This window comes from Erpetoichthys calabaricus, chromosome 3 (assembly GCF_900747795.2).
Source record: "Erpetoichthys calabaricus chromosome 3, fErpCal1.3, whole genome shotgun sequence".
Lineage (NCBI taxonomy): Eukaryota > Metazoa > Chordata > Cladistia > Polypteriformes > Polypteridae > Erpetoichthys > Erpetoichthys calabaricus.
Genome location: NC_041396.2, coordinates 282,805,802 through 282,827,438, shown reverse-complemented (window position 1 = coordinate 282,827,438; position 21,637 = coordinate 282,805,802). Strand labels below are relative to the sequence as shown.

General features: G+C 39.8%; 1 protein-coding gene across 1 annotated transcript in view; it reads right to left on the bottom strand.

Annotated features, from left to right (window-relative positions):
• Nucleotides 1–21,421, bottom strand: part of chrnb1 (cholinergic receptor, nicotinic, beta 1 (muscle)) — an 81,237-nt gene extending 59,816 nt beyond the window's left edge. Inside the window, exon 1 of the mRNA XM_028798452.2 lies at nucleotides 21,281–21,421. Within this exon, the coding sequence (XP_028654285.1) occupies nucleotides 21,281–21,332 (52 nt within the window). The 5' untranslated portion in view covers nucleotides 21,333–21,421. The remainder of the gene's footprint in view (nucleotides 1–21,280) is intronic.
• Nucleotides 21,422–21,637: the final 216 nt, after the last annotated feature.

Sequence of the window (21,637 nt, the reverse complement as noted above, 5' to 3'; positions counted from 1 at the left end):
ATTTATACTTACCTATTGACTTCTTTTTTTGGGGCATACAAAAGGTTTTTACTAAAGGAGATGTATATTTTCATATATTTAAAAAAACATTACAATATAACAAAACGCCAATAATTTACATATTTTAAAATACATTTAGTTAAACCACAAGATATTGTACTATATTTATCTTTGAACTATATTGTAACATCCATCCATCCATTTTCCAACCCGCTGAATCCGAACACAGGGTCACGGGGGTCTGCTGGAGCCAATCCCAGCCAACACAGGGCACAAGGCAGGGAACCAATCCTGGGCAGGGTGCCAACCCACCGCAGGACACACACAAACACACCCACACACCAAGCACACCCTAGGGCCAATTTAGAATCGCCAATCCACCTAACCTGCATGTCTTTGGACTGTGGGAGGAAACCAGAGCGCCCGGAGGAAACCCACGCAGACACGGGGAGAACATGCAAACTCCATGCAGGGAGGACCCGGGAATCGAACCCAGGTCCCCAGGTGTCCCAACTGCGAGGCAGCAGCGCTACCCACTGCGCCACCGTGCCGCCATATTGTAACATATTTTAACATATATTCATATTGGTAACAATGTATTTTTAAAAAACGCATTTCAAATATATTTCATTTTTGAAAGTGATATAACACTTGGTGAACGATTTTTATTTATTTTAATGAGGAACAAATATAAGCTTTCTTAGCCATGGTTTGTTTCTCACACATGACAAGTTGTCCCTCATGGAGATCCATCCATCCATCCATTATCCAACCCGCTATATCCTAACTACAGGGTCACGGGGGTCTGCTGGAGCCAATCCCAGCCAACACAGGGCGCAAGGCAGGAAACAAACCCTCGGCAGGGTGCCAGCCAAACACAGGGCACACACACACTCACATACCAAGCACACACTAGGGACAGTTTAGGATCACCAATGCACCTAACCAGCATGTCTCTGGACTGTGGGAGGAAACCGAAGCAGCTGGAGGAAACCCACACAGACACAGGGAGAACATGCAAACTCTACGCAGGGAGGACCCGGGAAGCGAACCCAGGTCCTCATGGAGATTATTTAGTTGAATTTGCAGATCGTTCTCTTTCATGCAAGATGAGATGCTGCTTTTATTGTGGAGTATTCCAGGCTTTATAGCAATCCCTTCTACAGATTATATAAAAATAATTTATTTTGTATTATGTAATAAAGCACTAAGGTCTGTGTGTCCAGTCCTCCTGAGCAACCTGTTTGGTCAGTTTGGCTTTGGTATGATTGGTCAGTTTGGCGACCAATCAAAAGAGGAAGTGTAACTGTGAGATGCACAACGAGCAGTAAAAAAATATGAAGCATGCTGAGAGAGTCGCCTTCAAAGACGATGAGTGTATAACTGGAAAGGCACCTTTGAAATAACAACACAGTCTGAGACGCAGGCTTTCCAGGAACGCACTCAACAGAGGAAACACAGGTGAAGAGATGTTCATATGCGTAAATACAGAGGAAAGGTGCTGAAGGTACAGATAGGGCAAGAGATAGCAACTATTTTTCATTTATTCTATTGCCTGTCTTTGACAGTTACTGTGGCTAGTAATTTAATAATTAGGAAGTGCCTACACACTAGGTATGCAGAGCCTCTTGTAACCTGAGAGGCCTAGGCTGCAGCCACCTTTATTATTAGTCAGAGTTTACTGGTAAGTGAACAAGATCATAACATTAAAAATAAACTGTTTACTGCATTTTTCTAGCATTTTAGGCATGCTAATTATTTATTTGTATATATACAAAATGTTTAAACTAGGGGTTGGCAAAAACAAAAAGACATGTTTTTGATGCGCATGCACCAGAATAATTTAATTATATCAATACAAAGTGTTCGTAAACATCCCCACACCCTACTGCAGACATACTGCATTCTAACACCTTGTAGAAGTATTCTCATGATACATAGCATTCCATATGTTTTGTTTGTTTTTGCATTGGCAATTAAACAAGGCTCTACAGTACTTTACCTTGTTCCTCATTCTACCACAATATATACTGTACACTGTATAAAGCTGATTTGTATTGATTTTTGATGCCCCCTCTTTATGGTGCCTAATCAGATGCCCTTACCATCTCAACTGGCTCCTTTCAAAGGGGAGAAAAGCAGCAGCTCTCCATTGAGCTCCTCCCAAATGTCTGTGCTCCTCACCCTGTCTCTATGGTTGAGCCCAGACACCCTGCGAAAGAAACTCATTTCTGCTGCTTGTATGCGTGATCTACTTCTTTCAGTCACCACCCGTGGCTTGTGACCTTAGATGAGGGTAGAAACTGTAAATGCCACATGGATTGGACAGGCATCCTGACTAGGAGAGGGGAAGGCTCCTTGCCTGGACAGGAGACCCCAAATGGATGGACAGGCATCCCAACTGAGAGAGAGAAATGTATCTTACCCAAATGGGAGGCCAGAGGTGGAAGGATGGAGAGAAGAAGGTTTCTTACCCTGGTGAGAAGCCCCAGGCAGATGGACAGGCATACCTACCAGATATACTTATAATACCTTCCCTGGCTGAGATTAAAGGGAAGGACAGGGAATGACTTTTTCTAGGGGTTGTTTATTCCCCCAGGAAGCTAGATGGCAGCAGCCCTGGATATTAATACCTGTTCAGACACCAGCAGGGAATGCTGGGAGTTGTAGTCCACAAGCACAGCCCTAATAGGGTCTGTGGTTGCTGCAAGAGGGCACTGCAAGGAGGTATACTACCTACTATTTGAGACTTCTGGCTCAAGGTTCCAGAAGGCTCCGGGTCTTCATTAAAAGGGAATGCACTGCCTTGTCCAGGCAAGTCAGAGGTGGGAGGAAGGAAGGCAGGACTCAGCTGGAGGATTGGCATTGTGGAAACAAAGATAGGCACTGTATACATTCTTTGTACAAGGCATTTTTGTAATAAACACACCTTTGGGTTGAACCCAGGACTTGTTTATGTGTTTGCATTTGGCATTTGGGGCTCAGTGGTGCCACCTCGCCTTCAAAGAATATACACTGATCAGTAAATAGAGAGCTTCGCTCAGCGCCGTCTTCATCACGAATGACCCATATAATGTCCATATGACTGTAGACACTGTTCTGATATGCCTGTCTATCTCCCATTCCCTTCTTCGGTCCCTCGTGAACAAGATCCCATGATGCTTAAACACTTCTGTTTGAGGCAGCAATTCATCCACAACCTGGAGGGAGCACTCCACCCTTTTCTGGCTGATGACCATGACCTTGGGCTTGGAGATGCTAAACCTCATTCTGGCTGATTCACAATCAGCTGCAACCCCCCATAACCCCCCATTTGAATGCCTGAGGTTACAGCCCAATGAAGCCAGCAAAAAGCAGAGATATGATCCTGATGCCACCAAACTAGACACCCTCCACTCCTTGGCTGCACCTACAAATTCTGTCCATAAAAATTATGAACTGAAGCTGTGATAGAGGGCAGCCCTGGCAGAATCCCAGACACACTGCAAGCAATTTTGACTTAATGCTGGCAATGCAAACCAAGCCTTGTACAGGGAGTGAATAGCCCACAACAGCAGGCCCGATAACCCATAGTCCCGAAGCAGCCCTCATAGGACACCCTGAAGGACACAATCATATGCTTTTACCAAGTCCACAAAACACTGCTACTAGTGCTATATTTCTATCTTTAAAGCAGACTCCCAATTTGTTTTTTATGCGGAGTTTTCTTTTTTAAGCCAAAGACAGATATAGTGTGTCTAACCATAAATCACAGTTTTAACGCGTCCCCTGGGGATGGCTCAGGGTCAGAGCAAGTGGTCATAACCTCAGAGTTGGCTCAAATCTCACAATTAATTGGGATCACCAATCATATTTAATCTAAAAAACAATGTTTTTTTCCTAGTTTAACTTTGCAGAAAAGTTTGGAAACAACACTTAGGTGAAGTCACGACAGACAACAGCAGTTTCAAAATAGTGAGAGATATTGTTTTTTATGTGATTAATTGTTTACTGAATTATTCCAAAATGCTAATTTGAAGAAAGTTGCACAGAATCTTTATAATAGAAACCATAAACAGACAACACCCCCACTCCCCATCCAACAGTAGCATTAGTGAGCGGCAGACTTCCAGATTGTAAAAGGACTGAACAGAAGCAAACCAGCCCACAAAAATTTTAATGGAAGTTTTGTTCATACGACATGCAGCAAACTTCATATGTAATAAACTGTAAAATATACATACATAGATATCACAAATTAAAATCTCAGGGGATTTCAATCCAGAGGCAAGAAATTTAGTGGCAAGAATGTCTAAACAGATAACTTCTGCTGGTAAGAGGTGAAATGAAAGGACAGATTTAAAAGAATGAAAGTTTCAGGGAATATTGGAACATCAACAGATGGGAAAGAAGACAAGAAGCAGGTGTCACACACGAGCGACTAGGGAGCAGCTAATGGACCCGATGAGCAGCGCGAAATCGCAAGACAGAGGACTGCAACGGTGTACTAACCGCTCTCTCTTTATTTTAACAGGAAAGATGAGAAAACAACCCTTTGAGTTTGTCTCTAAAACCCCAGCCAGACATCTGGGCTGCTCTCTCCAGTCCTCCACTGATGACGTCACCACCGTCCCAAGACCCTCAGCGTCCTGTTTCTCAACATTCCCACCTCATAAAATGTCAGTGTTCTTCCTACTGGTTGTCTTTTTTGTATAATCCATGACTGACCGGTTTTCTTTACTTGCAAAGAGATTTACAGTATACGGAGACGGAATCCCCAACCCTTAATCCTGGTCTCTGTGTTTCCTTTTACACAGGATACAAAGGGAAAAAAACAGGCCAGCAGAGCCACAGCATGTGGAGAAAAGCATCTGAGACACTCAATGTGCAAAAGTGACAAGAGGATCAGGTTCAAGACCCATCTGGTAGCGTTTACGGGAAGTAGGGTAATGTCTATGAACAAATGTTAATTGGGTTTTTGTGATAATTGGGCTTTCAGGAACATCATTTTACATTATAAAATTTGGTCTCCCTGATAAAAGGAGAAGTGGAAGGAGAGAGGTCTCTATGCCAATCTGAAATTAAGGGGAAAGAATTATAAGCTGATTTACACAATACAATATCAAGGCTGGAGAATAATGAATTGTGAATTTCCCCTTGGGATTAATAAAGTATCTATCTATCTATCTATCTATCTATCTATCTATCTATCTATCTATCTATCTATCTATCTATCTATCTATCTATCTATCTATCTATCTATCTATCTATCTATCTATCTATCTATCTATCTATCTATCTATCTATCTATCTATCTATCTATCTATCTATCTAAACTCTTAGATGGAGAGAAAGAGCGAGATTAGGGGTCGAGAGAATAAGTAGGCAGACTAGAGGGAAGAGAGTTACTGCATGTTCTTAACAACAAATGAATCCATAAATAAAAGAAAGAAGGAAAGGAAGGAAGGAAGGAAGGAAGAGAAGAATGGGACTGGAGAGACAGGAATGACAGGAGCACAGCATCAGTAAATAAGTCACCAAGTTTACGAATTCCTGCAGCCTTCCAAACAAAGTAAACACATAGGTGGACACCAACGATAAAGGCATTATTATGAAAAATAGGGATGCAAGTGTGCCATTTTACTACTGCACACAAAAATGGGGGTATAGGAGACAATAGGACCAACGGAAAGTCAATAGGACTTTGGTTTTAAATAGAACAAAGAGAGTACCCCACTAGACAGTGAGGAGCGACAATGGAGAGACCAATATGTAACAATGATGGAGGAGGGAAGGGAAAGGGTAGCCAGGACCAGGTAGGTCGAACAATGAAGGCACAGTGATAGAATTCCATATCAGGTAGAGACACCAGTCACTTCAAATTAATGTTGAATGTTTAAGATTGGGTCCTTTCCATAAAAAGTTGGAAATAAGGGATCTAATTTTTGAATTTGGAGGGGGGGGGGTGAAAGCGGAATCATGGAGCTCACGGAATTAAAGCATGGGGCTACCTTCATGCTGGCCCAGGGACAGATAAAAGCACAGACTTCATTGTATATGCGATGATAATTAGAGGAAGATTTTGCACTAAAAGATGCAGAAATTTCCACCACTAGTTACCTAAAGCAGTTAGTAACTGGAAATTAATGGAGGTAAGCAGGCTTTTAAGTGGTAAGAGTGAGGATTTTGTTCAAGTTAATTTTGTAACCAGAGAAGTTTTCATAAATTTTAAACAGGATTGAAATAACAGGAATATCTGAAGACACCTTACCCAGATAAAGGAGAAAATCACCAGAAGAGAGAGAAATTCTGTGAGTAGATTCCTGGCAAAGTACAAGCATCAACATCTAAGAGTTGCAGATTGCTATTGCCAATGGTTCTAGGGATAGATTGAAAAGGAAAGGGGAAAGTGGACCTCCTTGTTGTCACACATGAGTGCTTGGGTGCCACCGTCAAAGCTCTGAAATGGTTAGCAATACCACCCCAGACCAAATGGGGACACCATCATTAATACTTCATCCACAGTCTGGAGGTTTGTAGACCAGAGGACTGATGACGTCAGTTCTGCTTTTGCCTACTCCAGATCCCACCTTATCCTGTCTCCACCTTAAAAGGACTCAAGAAACCAGAACACCTTGTTCACGATGGACCAGGAGAACATCCTTTGCACTGGGACTTTTCATCCTTTACTTTATACAGTTGATATGATTTTGCACCCTCATGTGCTATTTATTTTCATATTTTTCTTCCATCCTTCATTAAATGGGTTTGTCATTTGACTCCTTGGCTCTATGAATTGTTGAACCCATGTCTTTGTATTCACACTATCTTCATAATGAGGAAGTGATGTAAGAATGAAATGTTTTTATGAATAACTGCTGAGGAGGACGAATATAGTGTTTTGATATAATCTATAAATACATTATTGAAACCAATTCCCCCAATCACCTGCCACTAGAAAGGCCAGTTTATGCAATCAGGTACCTTCTTTGTAGCAAGTGAGAGGAGCATTGTGGGAGTCTTGAGATTCTGGACAGAATCAACAGCATGTAGAATTCTCTGAACATTATCTGGAGCTAGCGAAGTGAGCTTGATCAGGGTGAACTAATTTGTGAATAACTTTCTGTAAGTGACAGGCAAGGACCTTAGCTAAATGAGAAGAGCCTGAAAGGTTGACATAATGTAGGATCCTTGCCTTGTTTTAATGGCAATGTAAGGACAGCCATATTAACTCATGAATTTAGATGACCAAATGAGGTTGCCTCTTTGATGCTGTAAAAAAAGAGGGACAGATAATTGTTTCCAAAAGAAGACAATTACCTCAGATGGAATCCCATCCAAACCCAGAGCTTTACATGCAGCCATGGAGTCCAAAGTCAACTGCACCTTCAATTTCGTTGCTCCTTTGCAAAAGTGCCAATGACAATAAAGATCTATCTATCTATCTATCTATCTATCTATCTATCTATCTATCTATCTATCTATCTATCTATCTATCTATCTATCTATCTATCTATCTATCTATCTATCTATCTATCTATCTATCTATCTATCTATCTATCTATCTATCTATCTATCTATCTATCTATCAAAGCCTCCTTGAGTTCAATTATGTTGATGGGGCTATTCAAGAAATAAATGCGCTTCATCATTTGTAAGGTGTGGAAGAGGAAACTCTTTGTAGACAGATGTTAGGGACATTGAAAAATAAATTGCTAAAATAATCATGGAATTCCTTATGAATAATTTGAAGATCAGTAGATGCTAGACTTGATTTAGTCCTAATAGGAGGGATTGTGCCAAATGTGTTGCAGTTTCTAATACTTAGTGCAGGTAATTTCCTGGGCTTGGCACCCTATGTATAATATGTCCTTGTTTGGTGAAACTATGCTCTCTGAATCAACAGGGCATTGAGTTCAGTTCTAACCTTAGCAATATCTAGCCTGAGATCTTTGTTGCCAAACAGGGGAGGCATTCCTTCCAATATCGAAAGGCTTGATTCTAAATCAGAGATTACCTGCTGTTTAATATGGGAATGATGAGATGAGAATGCAATAGTGAAGACTTAGATACATCCTTTACGTGCCTCCCAAACTACACAAGGATCACCTACTGACCACTGGTTAAAACCCAAATTTCTTTAGTTTGTTCCAAGCTGCTCTCAAAAATGCCTTGTTATTTACAAAAAGGGAGGAGCACATAAAGAAGAATGAAGTTGATCTGAAAGACCTGATGAAATTAAAGAAGCATTCAAAAATGATCGAGGTAGTGTGTCAGACAAGTTTATAATGAATGCAAGACTGTGTTTTATGGTGAGAGGAAAAAAAAAGAATGCTGTTACTGAAGGATTTAGTAAGCAAAAACCATCAACTAAGCCAGCGTTTCTCAACCTTTCAGTATTTGCGACCCCAGTTTTCATAACAGTTTTAATTTCGCCCCCCTAAGGTTTTTTTGAAAGGAGCCCACTAATACCAATTTGTTCTTTTTTAATTAATGATATATCATAGATGCATATTTTATTATACCTACTTAACTTTTATTGACATTTATCTAACTCTGTATTTATTTTTCTAGTATCAGAATGTAGTTTAAGTTAATTTGTTTTGGTTTCAATAGATGTATTTTTCATATTTTCGATTCTTGTTTTCTTTTTTTCACATCTTTGCGCCCCCCCTAGGGGGCCCCGCCCCACAGATTGAGAACCACTGAACTAAGCTGAGGTTGGTGCAATGTTTACATCAAGAAATGGTTGAACAGGGTGTGTACTGAAATGCCAGTGGAAGAACTTTGCCTAATAGTGAATTAATTACTGTTTTGCATCAAATAAAACCAGCAACTCATAGTCATGCAATTTAAGAAGTTGATTGGCAAGAACAGGAAAATGCAATGAACAATAAGGCGTATAAGTGTATGCAGATATGATCGTCAATTTGTGGCTCCCCATCTCAGCTAATACATTATCTACTTCGATGATACTGATCTGCAAGTTTCTCTTGACAAGAATGAGCAAACCACATTTTTGGAGGAAGTTGTTGAAGAAGCTGCAACATGAGAGTATTTGTTTTGACATCACTGAACATCAGTCCCCAGTAAATGCAATTCCTGAATTAAGGCTATATCTGTACGATATCAGTGAAGAAAGTTTAGCAAACTGTGATGAAGGGCCAAGTTCAGATCCCTGACGTTTCAATAAAATATAATGTTAAGATTAGTCATGATAAAAATAAGTAAAGAATAACAGAAGAAGATCAAAGAGAGAAAGGAAAAAACGGTGCTCAATGGTTCGCAAACTCACAATATCCTTGAATTTAGTGTTTCCTGACCCATAATCCCAAGCACAGACTGTCCCATAACCTGTAATACTTCTCCGTAAACTCCACCCTCCTCTCTAAAAATTAAACACCCAATCAATCAACAGAGGTACCCTGTCAACACACAAATTACATACATGTAAACATATAAATTTAAATAATAAAAGGAAAAAAGGGAATCAGAGGCCCTACCCTTTACCCTATCCAGTCCCTCTGAGCATAAAATTAACAAAACAGCCAAAGATTATGGGAAATTGAGTCCTTTGTTGATAAAAGTAATAGAGTATGGCAGAAAGGACAAGGATATGAAACAGCACCCGCCAATTCAAGATGATACTATATAAATCCAGGAGTTCAATCACCGCTTCCCCAGGAAGACAGTCAATACCAGAATATGAGCAATGGAGTGTAAATTATTTACCAGAAAGAAATGGATAAAGTCACTGCTGGTTAATATAATAAACAGAACTCTGAACAGCACAAAAAATAACATCCCAATGAAACTGAATACACAATGGGAGGTGTGAAAATCAAAACCTTATGAGAAGCATTTAGAAGCCATAGTGTACTCGACACTATTAACCTCCAGACAGTGTTCAGATGCCATTAAGAAGGTTAACAGAATGTCAGGTTATATAGCGCCCTGATGTGTGGAGTACAAGTTCAAGGAAGTTCTGCTCAAGCTTTATAAAACACTGGTGAGGCCTCATCTGGAGTACTGTGTGCAGTTTTGGACTCCTGGCTACAAAACAGACATAGCACTGCTGGAAATTGATTTGTCCTGGGTATGAAATTAATGTGTATGCAGCCCGACAAGCTGGTGCTCCAACTCACAGGGGAAAACTTTGGGGCTGGTGGCAGGATTGGTACTCCAGCCACCATAAAAAAACTCACACTGTTCCAGTGTGGTGCTAAGGTGTCACCCACTGCACTCAGGTCCCAATCCAGGTGCTTCAGCGTGTGGTGGGTACAGTACATGCTTCCAACAACTGGTGGAAAAGGGGTATCCTTCAATAAGGGCGCGTTCAAAAAGGCGAGCTTCAAAAGGGCGACCTCAATTGGGCGCGGTGAATAAAGGCGCGCATAAATAAAGGCGAGCTTCAAAGGGCGACCTCAATTGAGCGAATGTTTTAATATTCTTGCTTTCGCCTTTTTATACGTTCAATCATTGCCTTTATCTAATACATTTTCTGTAATAATTTTGTTGTGTTTGCCTTTATTCGCTGCGCCCAATTGAGGTCGCCCTTTTGAAGCTCGTTTTTATTTACGAGTGCCTTTATTCGCCGTGCTCAATTGAGGTCGCCCTTTTGAAGCTCGCCTTTTTGTGCGCGCCCTTATTGAATAAAACCGCACTCAGGTCCCAATCCAGGTGCTTCAGCGTGTGGTGGGTACAGCAACGCACTATCAGTACATGCTTCCAACAACTGGTGGAAAAGGTCCAGAGAATGTGACTAGGCTGATTTTAGGGCTACAGGGGATGAATTATGAAGAAAGATTAAAAGAGCTGAGCCTTTACAGTTTAAGCAAAAGAAGATTAAGAGGAGATATGACTGAAGTGTTTAAAATTATGAAGGGAATTAGTACAGTGGATCGAGACTGTGACTTAAAAATTATTTCAACAAGAACATGGGGACACAGCTGAAAACTTGTTAAGGGTAAATTTTGTACAAAACCTTAGGAACTTTTTCATCACACAGAGAACCATAAACACTTGGAATAAGTAACCAAGTAGCCTGGTTGACAGGAGAGCTTTAGGGACTTTCAAAACTCAATTTGATGTTATTTTTGGAAGACTTAAGTGGATAAGACTGGCGAGCTTTGTTAGGCTGAATGGCCTGTTCTTGTCCAGATTGTTCTAATGTTCTAACTACAAACAGTACATGAATTGTAATAATCTTACAAAAACACGCTTATCTGCACTCAGGAACAAATTAACATACTAAGGCTATGTCTAGATTAACACATTTTCATTTAAAAATGGCATTTTTAAACAAAAATTATCTCTTTTTAAACAATTTTCACATTGTTTAAAAAAGTATCCCTGTTCATACTGAAATTCTGAAAACACATAGGAAGTAGACCTTCACATATACTGGGCATGCGGGCATCGAGCCAAAAATCTGAAGGGACTGTGCAGTGAAAACTTTAGTGCCCCATGAAAATCAAATTCTCTTGTGTATTATGTTCTTTCAAAACTATTAACACTCACTGGACTCTGATAGCACATTCACACCATAGAAAAAGGCAGAAATTATTGAAGGAGCCGCAGCGACATGCCACCCGTGTGACATCAATGTGCTGAATACAGTTGAAGTAACAGTTTTCAGAACTGGTGATGGTCATGTTGTTAATAAATAAAATCAAATAAAAGCAAATACTAAAGCTAAACTTAAAAGCAAAAGTGATCAGCTTTATGGTCATTCATTACAGGATTTAAAACAAGTAGTCCACAGCAATTGAAGTGAATATTGAACCAAACAACATTTGTAAAACGCACTCAATAGAGAAAATGAATAATAAATGCAGGCATACCCACATGTGTCTATTTCCTCGCTTTACAGTATTGTGTTTTAGTGTCCTTCTCTGTCCTGTAATATTGTGAACTTGGCTGCATTCTACACCCATCTACTTTGTTAAGCGCCTTGTTATTAATTTTGCTGTGAAATTTTGCTGTTCCTCCTAACTGAGCAGATTAGTTTAAGTAATAAAGATTGATAACATGCTGCCAACTGAGTTATTTACAATCTGCTTTTCATGTGCCTCTGATTTTTTTTTCGCAACAACAGTAGCACTGCCAGCCCCAGGATTTATCACAATACTGTAGCAAGTAGCAAATTATTTGATTTTTCTGCATATATGTAGCATTCAATCTCTACAAAACACAATTTAGATGCATACAGACAAGCAGCTCAACAAGTACCATTGAAAGAAAGCGACTTTTCTAAGCTCACTACATTAGAATATTTTTTTCTTTCATGAAAGGTGAATAATCCGTGAATGAGACGTTGTAATAAGTAGAATCCATTCAGAAATGTGCCACGAAATAAGCACTAATCAATTAGAGTGAGATTAGAGTATTGTTGTTTGGTCTTGGTAGAGTAATATATATTGCTCTACTTTCCCCTTTTGTATTATTAATATGCAGCCTTTGTCAGAATGCCTCAGATATCGCAGACTTACCACTGTTTATAAGGTATTATAGTATATAACTTATCCCCACCTTCTCTTCTATATCTATAACCTCAGGCAATTCAGTATAGTAAAAGACAAGCAGGAGTTAAGTTACACATAAAATAATGTATTATTGATAACTTTCATAAATTATAACAATATACAAAGTACATTTGAATATTGGCAACCATACAACCTGATTAAATGGTGATATGTAGTTTCAGGTGGCACACAGACTTGTAGTTATTTAAAATGTCTCTAATTAAGGCATCATTGATGCTCAGCTTTCTTCAGAACAGGCCACATGCGTGTTCAATATGGCTGCCGAGCTGTGGTCTCCATTGTGTTGTCCTTTCAGTTCATGGTGAGATGCTTTTTTATCATATGTTAGTAAGAGAGAGATGCTTCTTCATCATCAGAGGTTAGTAAGAAAGAGATAATGTGGTTGAGCAAGCAGATTTATAGATGTTCTGTCCAACCCCTAGAGCCAATAGGACATCATGGTACTTAAAGGCTTCTGATCCAAGCCAATTTCAAACAACCATACTTCAGACCAATGGAGGAATAGAACATCTTAACACCTGCCACCCCCCAAGACCATATATTAAGCATCCTGGCTTCCTTGTGGGGGTTGAAAGACTTTAGCAGAGAAATACTCGCCAAACTGGTTTACGGCACATCCTCTCCCAAATCTGTCATAAAATTCAAAGAGACCCATTCCTGGTGGGGGTAAACATGAATGCTTCTCACTAATGTAACACTAAATTACATTGCTTTGTCTAAATTACAAATAAAGACATACAAAATATTTATCAAGTTATATGCAAAATCTTACATCACAACAATTGTTTTTTTAAAAAATAGTGTTCCTGCCTGTCCACATTACAATACTTTTTAAAAGTTTTTGTTTTAGGGAATTCAAAACGCTGGGCTAGTGTGAACAAAAGCTGAAAATGGAGATAAATCTCTGTGTTTTTCAATGAAATTCTGGTAATGTGGACAGGACCAAAACGGTAGAACACAGTGGTGAGCGTCTGTATGAATAGGTGCCATTGGTGATAAATTTATCTGTCACTTCATGAGCCTCCTCCGGAGAATCGTATGTGCAGTGCAGTGTACCATGGCTTAATGTCATCTTTGCTGGGTGCAGAAGAAGCAACTGAAGGCCAACTTCTTTTGCTTTCCTAAGTGCGGGGCGTATCAAATGTCTGCACTGTGTCATAACAGGGCTAAGGTCCAGAAAAAAAACAAAGACGTTCTGAATACGATGAACTTCTATTAGGATGTGCTGCTTATCCTTGTACCTTAAAAATGTAATGACAACAGGACGAGACCCAGATGAGTCAACTCAGCCATAGTAGGTTCTTTGTCCCCTCATCATCTCAGGGGTGAAGTCACAAAGGTTTGGAAACCACATCCTGGATGGAAATGAGCTGTAATTATCACGATCCACAGTGCCTTTAAGCTCTACAATCTAAATGTTGTCCTGGTGTGTCTTGTTTTCCTGGTCAGTCATTCTTGTTTAAAGGGTGGCCAGCGAGTGTCTGTTTTTGAGGCAGAGCAAGAGACGTGAGACCTCAGAAAACAAACTGCCCTGGTAATTTTTGCCTGTTTTTTCTGTAGTTCAGTTCTGAATTTGGTGAAGTTAGTTTGCATGGCTGCATTTAGGATGTTTGTGTGCTCCATCAGAAAGTTCTTTATGGCTTCCCAGTAGGAATTGTCACCACCATATCAGCACATTGAACTTCTTTGGAGAATTAAAGGCAGCCAAATGAGTTCTGCATCCTGAATAAGACTTTGCTATAGATTGTAAGGTAAGTAGAAAGTTCTGGCAACTTTGCTTGTACGAGGGATGTTCAAAAAGTTTCCGCAATTTTTTTAACTCTACGTATTAAGAATTTCAAAAACAAATGACATCACTTTTCTACATAGTCACCTTCCATTGCGATGCAATTTTCCCAGCGTCGTACCAACTTTGTAATGCCCAATTACTACTCCTCCTGCCTTCACTGTTTCCAATGAAAACATTAAATTGCAGAAACTTTTTGAATGTCCCTTGTAGTAAAGGAATATCTAAAGGAATGTGAAGGTGAAAGAGCACCGAGGTTTAGGCAACCTTAACCATGAAGTATCACGCAACTTACTCCAAACGCAGTGATTAACATTAAATGCTAAAGTGTGATATATGAATAGAGCACCACACCACACACAAAACCTGCCTGGAAGAGCCAATCCTAGAAAATCATGTTCATGCTAAATTCACAACTAATTTCATTAGAATATCAGTTTCTGCTAGCTACTTAGAAAATGGTATAATCTTTAACCCTCTGTAAATTAATATGAAATAGAAATTTTTTGGGCGCCACGGTGATGCAGTGGGTAGCACTGCTGCCTTGCAGTTAGGAGACCTGGGTTTGCTTCCCGGGTCCTCTCTGCGTGGAGTTTGCATGTTCTTCCTGTGTCTGCGTGGGTTTCCTCCGGGTGCTCTGGTTTCCTCCCACAGTCCAAAGACATGCAAGTTAGGTGGATTGGCGATTCTAAATTGTCCCTAGTGTGTGCTTGGTGTGTGGGTTTGTGTGTGTGCCCTGCGGTGGGCTGGCGCCCTGCCCGGGATTTGTTTCCTGCCTTGCGCCCTGTGTTGGCTGGGATTGGCTCCATACAGACCCCCATGACCCTGTAGTTAGGATATAGCGGGTTGGATAATGGATGGATGGTTGGATAGAAATTTCTTAACTATATCTGTATACAGAGTATTAATAAAGCCAGTTAGAAAATAGACTTATCGCTAGTCTACTAGTCTACTACTAGTCTACTAGTCGCTAGTGGACTGTTAGATGAGTTTGCAAATAGCAGATTGGCACAGTTTTCTGACCATTTTGATATGAACATTTGAAAGTGGCGGCACGGTGGCGCAGTGGGTAGCGCTGCTGCCTCGCAGTTGGGGGACCTGGGGACCCGGGTTCACTTCCCGGGCCCTCCCTGCGTGGAGTTTGCATGTTCTCCCCGTGTCTGCGTGGGTTTCCTCCGGGCGCTCCGGTTTCCTCCCACAGTCCAAAGACATGCTGGTTAGGTGGATTGGCGATTCTAAATTGGCCCTAGTGTGTGCTTGGTGTGTGGGTGTGTTTGTATGTGTCCTGCGGTGGGTTGGCACCCTGCCCAGGATTGGTTCCTGCCTTGTGCCCTGTGATGGCTGGGATTGGCTCCGGCAGACCCCCGTGACCCTGTGTTCGGATTCAGCGGGTTGGAAAATGGATGGATGGACATTTGAAAGTATGACTGCATGACCAAACACAGAGAAATAAAAAACGAGATAAGTAAGCCCTAAACAGAATTTTCTTTAAAAAAAAACTTTTCTTTCCTTTAATTTCAACTTTTTCTCTATTTTGAAATTTTACTAAAACTGTTAAAATGAAGATATTTAGTCTGTAGAATTGTAGCGGATCCCCATGACTTCTAGCAAGCGCAGACGTTGCCACCAGATTTACATTGCAAAGAAGCCGCTATGCTTATAAAATGAGCTGACGGATAGAATCAGGCCAGCAACTAGGGCCTACAGTATTTCCACCCAGATATTAACACCACTTCAGGAAAATGCTAATATAGACTAAACACATCCAACACACAAATATATAAATATTCCTTATTTACTTTAATAAATATTTACAAACATGATAAAGAAAAATCATAACAAAAGAACTAAACAAACACCACGGACAAACCCCGATACGACGATATTTACAGTCCTGGAAAAAGTCTTTACTGTAAGTGAAGGAAATGGTTCTGGAAATGTAAACAGTGCTTAAAAGATGGAAAGATGTGCAGAACACTTCCTTTTAATAAACTGCTTCCCAGAACTTGGAGAGTGAATACAGTCCTACCACCAGAGTCCAGAAGAATAGTCTTCAGAGGCGCGCCTCTTCTCAAAGAGCATCGGTGGTCTGGATTGGGACGAAAAATAACCCACCGCCGTCCTTATATCAGGTGGCTGAGCACCATCCTTCTCCTCTACGAATGCCCAGTTAATAAAAGGTTAAGGTGCTGCTGACAATGTAATCGATCGGAAAATAGCACAGTCAAAAAGTCCCGCCACATTCTTCTCTTCTGGTTTTACCAGTAAAGTGCTTACAACCCAGAAACTACAAATCCCACAAGCCCCTCTGTGTCAGCGCAACCTGTTTAAAGGCATAGACCCCAATTTACAAATGGGAATCGGCGCCACCAGGGTTGTTATTCAGATTTAACAATCACTCAACAGGACATACATGCACACAAATAAAACCCCCTATGATGCCCCACTACATATTTATTTGAGAAACACGTCACACTATTGTCAGAACTGTCCTACGAAGCAAACTAAAAGCTGCAGAACTTTGGTGATTTGGGACAAACATAGTTAAACTGCCCTTTAAACTTTACTTAGATTTCATTTAAATTTTACTTAGATTCCAACCTGACAGATCTTGATAGGATCTTTGTAGAAGAATGGTAGAAAATCCCTAAATACAGATGTGTGAAGCTTGTCCTGTCAAACTCAAGAAGACTGCAGGCTGGAATTGCTGTCACATTGAAGTGCTGAATAAAGGGTCTGAATACTTGTGTCAATGGGATTACTTTGTTTTTTTTTTTTTTTAATAAACATTCACAAAATTCTTAAACTGATGTTTTCCCCTTGTCATTTTGGGTTACTGAGTGTTATGTCAGAACTGTCCTATGAAGCAAACTAAAAGCTGCAGAATTTAGGTGATTTGGAAAAAACACAGTTGCACTGACCTTTACATTTTACTTTTTCTTTAAACAAGAATTGCTGTAATTATTTTGATCACAGCCTCAAACCGTTCCAGGTGAGACCATATTGTCTCCAAGCTTATTCATTGCAATATGGGGCTCATTGCACCAGGAGAAAGAAAAGCAATTTTTTAATCCTTGTGTACTAAATTCAATATGTTTAAGGATAAGAAATCTTACACTGCAAAAAATGAAATCTAAGCAAGTGGGGAAGTATTTATATCATGACATTAAATCTTGTTTTCCTTATTGTAAAAATTATTGACTTCTCAAAATAATTGCATTTTTGACAGTTTAGCTTACATTAAGAAATCTTGTGAAGTAAATTTTGCAAAACAACTTCCATTTTCATTTTTTTGTATATTTTTTGCATAAGCATTTTTTGCAGTGTGGTTAAGATTTGCACTGGGTGTGACGAGGATGGACAGGATTAGAAATGAGGACATTAGAGGGTCAGCTCAAGTTGGATGGTTGGGAGACAAAGTCATAGAGGCGAGATTGCGTTGGTTTGGACATGTACAGAGGAGAGATGCTGGGTATATTGGGAGAAGGACGCTAAGGATAAAGCTGCCAGGGAAGAGGAAAAGAGGAAGACCTAAGAGAAGGTTTGTGGATGTGGTGAAAGAAGACATGCAGGTGATGGGTGTAACAGAACAAGATGTAGAGGACAGAAAGATATGGAAGAAGATGATCCGCTGTGGCGACCCCTAACAGGAACCACCGAAAGTAGAAGAAGTAGAATATAATTTGTAGTTATCTTTATTTTTCACTCTGGCAATGTTGGGCAACTAGCATCTTCTGTATATAGTGCCTTTACAAAGTATTCAGGTCTTTCACATTTTTCAGATTTTGTTCCTTTGCAACCTTGTGCTAACATGATTTAAATTTGGTTTTTCTTACATAAAATTACACTGAATACCCCAGAATTGCAAAGGGGAAAAGGAATCTTTTGAATTTTTGCAAATGTATTAAAAACTAAAAAACTGAACTATAGTATTGACATACATATTCAAACCCTTTACTATGGCCTTTAAACAATGAGCAAGGTGTTTGTCATTCTTTTCATCATCACTGAGAGATTTCTGCACCTTGTTTGGAGTCCAACCGTAGTCCATTCAATTGAGTGGACCCGATTAGGAAAGGCAAATACCTGCATGTAGAAGATCCTACTGTTGAGAAAAAAACAAGCTATTAGGTCGAGAGGATTGCCTGCAGAGCTTAGAGACAGGATTGTGTTGAGGCACAGATATGGGGAAGGGTGCAATAAAATGAATGCACCACTGAAGATTCCCAAGAGCACGGTGGCCTCTTCTTAAAAGAAAGAAATCTGGAGCAACCACAATGCTTTCTAGAGCTGGCCACCCCGCCAAACTGAGTAATCATGGAAAAAGGGTCATGGTAAGGGAGGTAACCAAGAACGCAATGGTCTGAAACACACCACCAATCTAGTGTTTATGACAGAGTCTCCAGACCGAAGCCTCTTGTCAGTAAAGACATACGGAATCCCACTTAGAGTTTGCAAAAAGACTGTCAAATTGTGAGAACCAAGAATCTCTGGTGTGACAAAACCAAGATTAGCATAATTTCTGGAGGAAACCAGGTACCAGTCATCACATGTGCAATACCAATACCAATATTAATTCCAACGAAGAAGCATGGTGTTGACAGCATTATGCTTTGTGGTTGTTTTTCAGCAGCAGTGAGTGGGAGACTAGTCAGGGTCAAGGGAAAGCTGAACAGAAAAAATACATAGATATCCTTAATGAAAACCTGCTCCAGTGTGCTCTGGAACTCAGAATGGACTGAAGGTTAACCTTCCACCTGGACAATGACCCTAAACACAATGCACCAACACCAGAATAGTTTAGGGACAACTCTGTGAATGTCCTTGAGTGACCCAGTCAGAGACCAGACCCAACAGAAGATTTCTAGAGAGACCTGAAAATAGCTGTCCATCCAGACTGTCAGATTTTGATGGCATCTTCAGAGAACAATAGCAGAAAATCCCCAAATCCAGGTGTGTGAAGCTTGTCCTGTCAAACCCAAGAAGACTGCAGGCTGGAATTGCTGTCACAACAAAGTTCTGAATAAAGGGTCTGAATACTTGTGTCAATGGGATACTACAAGTTTTTATTTTTAGTAAACATTCACAAAATTCTCAAATCAATGTTTTCCCCTTGCCATTTACTGAGTGTTGTTTAGTTAGTGAAAAAAATAACTTAAATGATTTTAGCATAAGGGTGCAACACAGAAAAATGTGAAAAAAGTGAAGGGTGTAAATACTTTTGAGTCCATTGTATAAAACTGTTTGCAGTATCTTTGCTTCTGCAAATCTACTATTTAATAAAACACTAAGGACTGTGTGTGTGAGAGAAATCTGATTGGTTAGTTTGGCTGTGGTGTGATTGGTCAGTTTGGCTTTGGTGATGCAATCAAAAGAGGAAGTGCAAGTGTGAGGCACTCAAGGAGGAGTAAAGGTTTATGAAGCACACTGAGAGTCGCCTTGAAAGATGGAAAGTATGAAACAGGACAGAAGGCACGAAAGGCTTTATGGAAGCACACTCGAGAGAGGGAGCACCGATTCACACACATGCAAATACAGAAGAAAGGCGCTGAAAGTACATGTAGGACAAAAGATAGCAAATGTTTTTTAATTACTCGTTTACCTGTCTTCAAAAGGTACCATAGCTAGTTAATAATAAAACTGTCAATAGTTTTGCTTTTATATATGAATATTTTTCTTTATACTTGAAATTCTATTGTAATAGTCTAAACTTTCCCGTGGCTATGAACTTCTTTATTCAAAGACTGTATAAACATTTATTTTTAGCTTTTCATGCATTTGTAGCATCCAAAATTTAAATTAACTTTATATTTTTATATTAATATATTTAATTTTATCTTGTCTTTGCTACTTCTATTACTACTACTAAAGAAGAGAGGAAAAATTGGAGTAATGGGATATACAAAAATATAATTTAATATTGTTTTTTGTATCAGTATGCTGCTGCTGGAGTATGTGAACTTCCCCTTGGGATTAATAAATTATCTATCTATCTATCTATCTATCTATCTATCTATCTATCTATCTATCTATCTATCTATCTATCTATCTATCTATCTATCTATCTATCTATCTATCTATCTATCTAATCTACACATCCAGGTACTTTGGTCTTATAAGGCCACCGTAGCTGAAATTTGCTAACAGGAAGCAGTATTAAAAATGCATTCACTGGAAGAGTCAAAGGAATTGAAGTTTATTGGAGCTGATATTCTTAATCAATTCTCCATCATGTTTTTCCTGAAAAAATGAGACACAATGTTTAAATTGGATTTACTGTTACAGCAGTCAATATTTGTATTTTCCTTTATTTGTGAAATGTGTTTGTTTCATTTTAAATTGATCTGTGTCCATTTGATTTACTTTGCTTTGCAAAGCATAAAAGTGACAGCTTGAAGAGCTCCCTCTTTATTGCTCTTACAGTTTATCTGTCATTTCTATATAACATTCTGGTTCTTAAGGTCCCTGCTACAAACTTTATTCATAAATCAAAAGGTCGAATACAAAATGTTATAATTTGAGCAAAGAGTATCCAGAGATGAACTAGCTTCCCATCTGATGCCAATTCCTACCACCTCCTGTAGGTCCGAGCCTTCCACGACCCTAAACTTGGATTACTCTGAATAAGAAGGACCCCAGGCTTTTTCCACCGACATGTCTTAAAAACCAAAGCATAAGTCCTTCTGCTACAGGGATATGTTTATATTTACAATTTCATGCCATCCTAGGCTGCCTTCTTCCCCACATTTAAACATTCCAACATTACCCCATGTTCTGTAGTTCCTCTCAAAGTACATTTGACTATAAAAAACACTTGTGAGCCTCCTTTTCTGTCTATAGTCTTTCACGTCACGTCACTTTTTAGGAGGCCCCCACAACAGAGTTCAGAAAGAGTAATGGCCTGCTGCAACTCAGACTGACAGACTGACTTTCCTCGCAAACCCATAGTCTTAACAAAAATCCCACTTACCTGTGGAAACACACAGGCAAAAGACAACAAATCCAAAAAGCAGAGACTTCATGATCTGATGAAAAGTGAGATTCAATGTCTTTGTTTAAAATTCAACAGTGAAGTGACTCTCTGCTTAGTCTGTGAGCTGACCATGACACAGCTGCCGGCTGAGGATTGCTGCCTGGTGCTGTCAGTCACTGGGGAACACTAATCGGGTGTGGGGCATTGAGTTACTGCGAGGAAGTGACCTACAAACACCTGTCCTGTGGAATCCAAGAAATGGAAGCTATAACAAAAAAGAAAAAGAAACTAACTTCAGTTTTGTGCTCCTAATGGCTGCAGGTTACCATGGTGGTCTGAACTGAGATTCTGTAT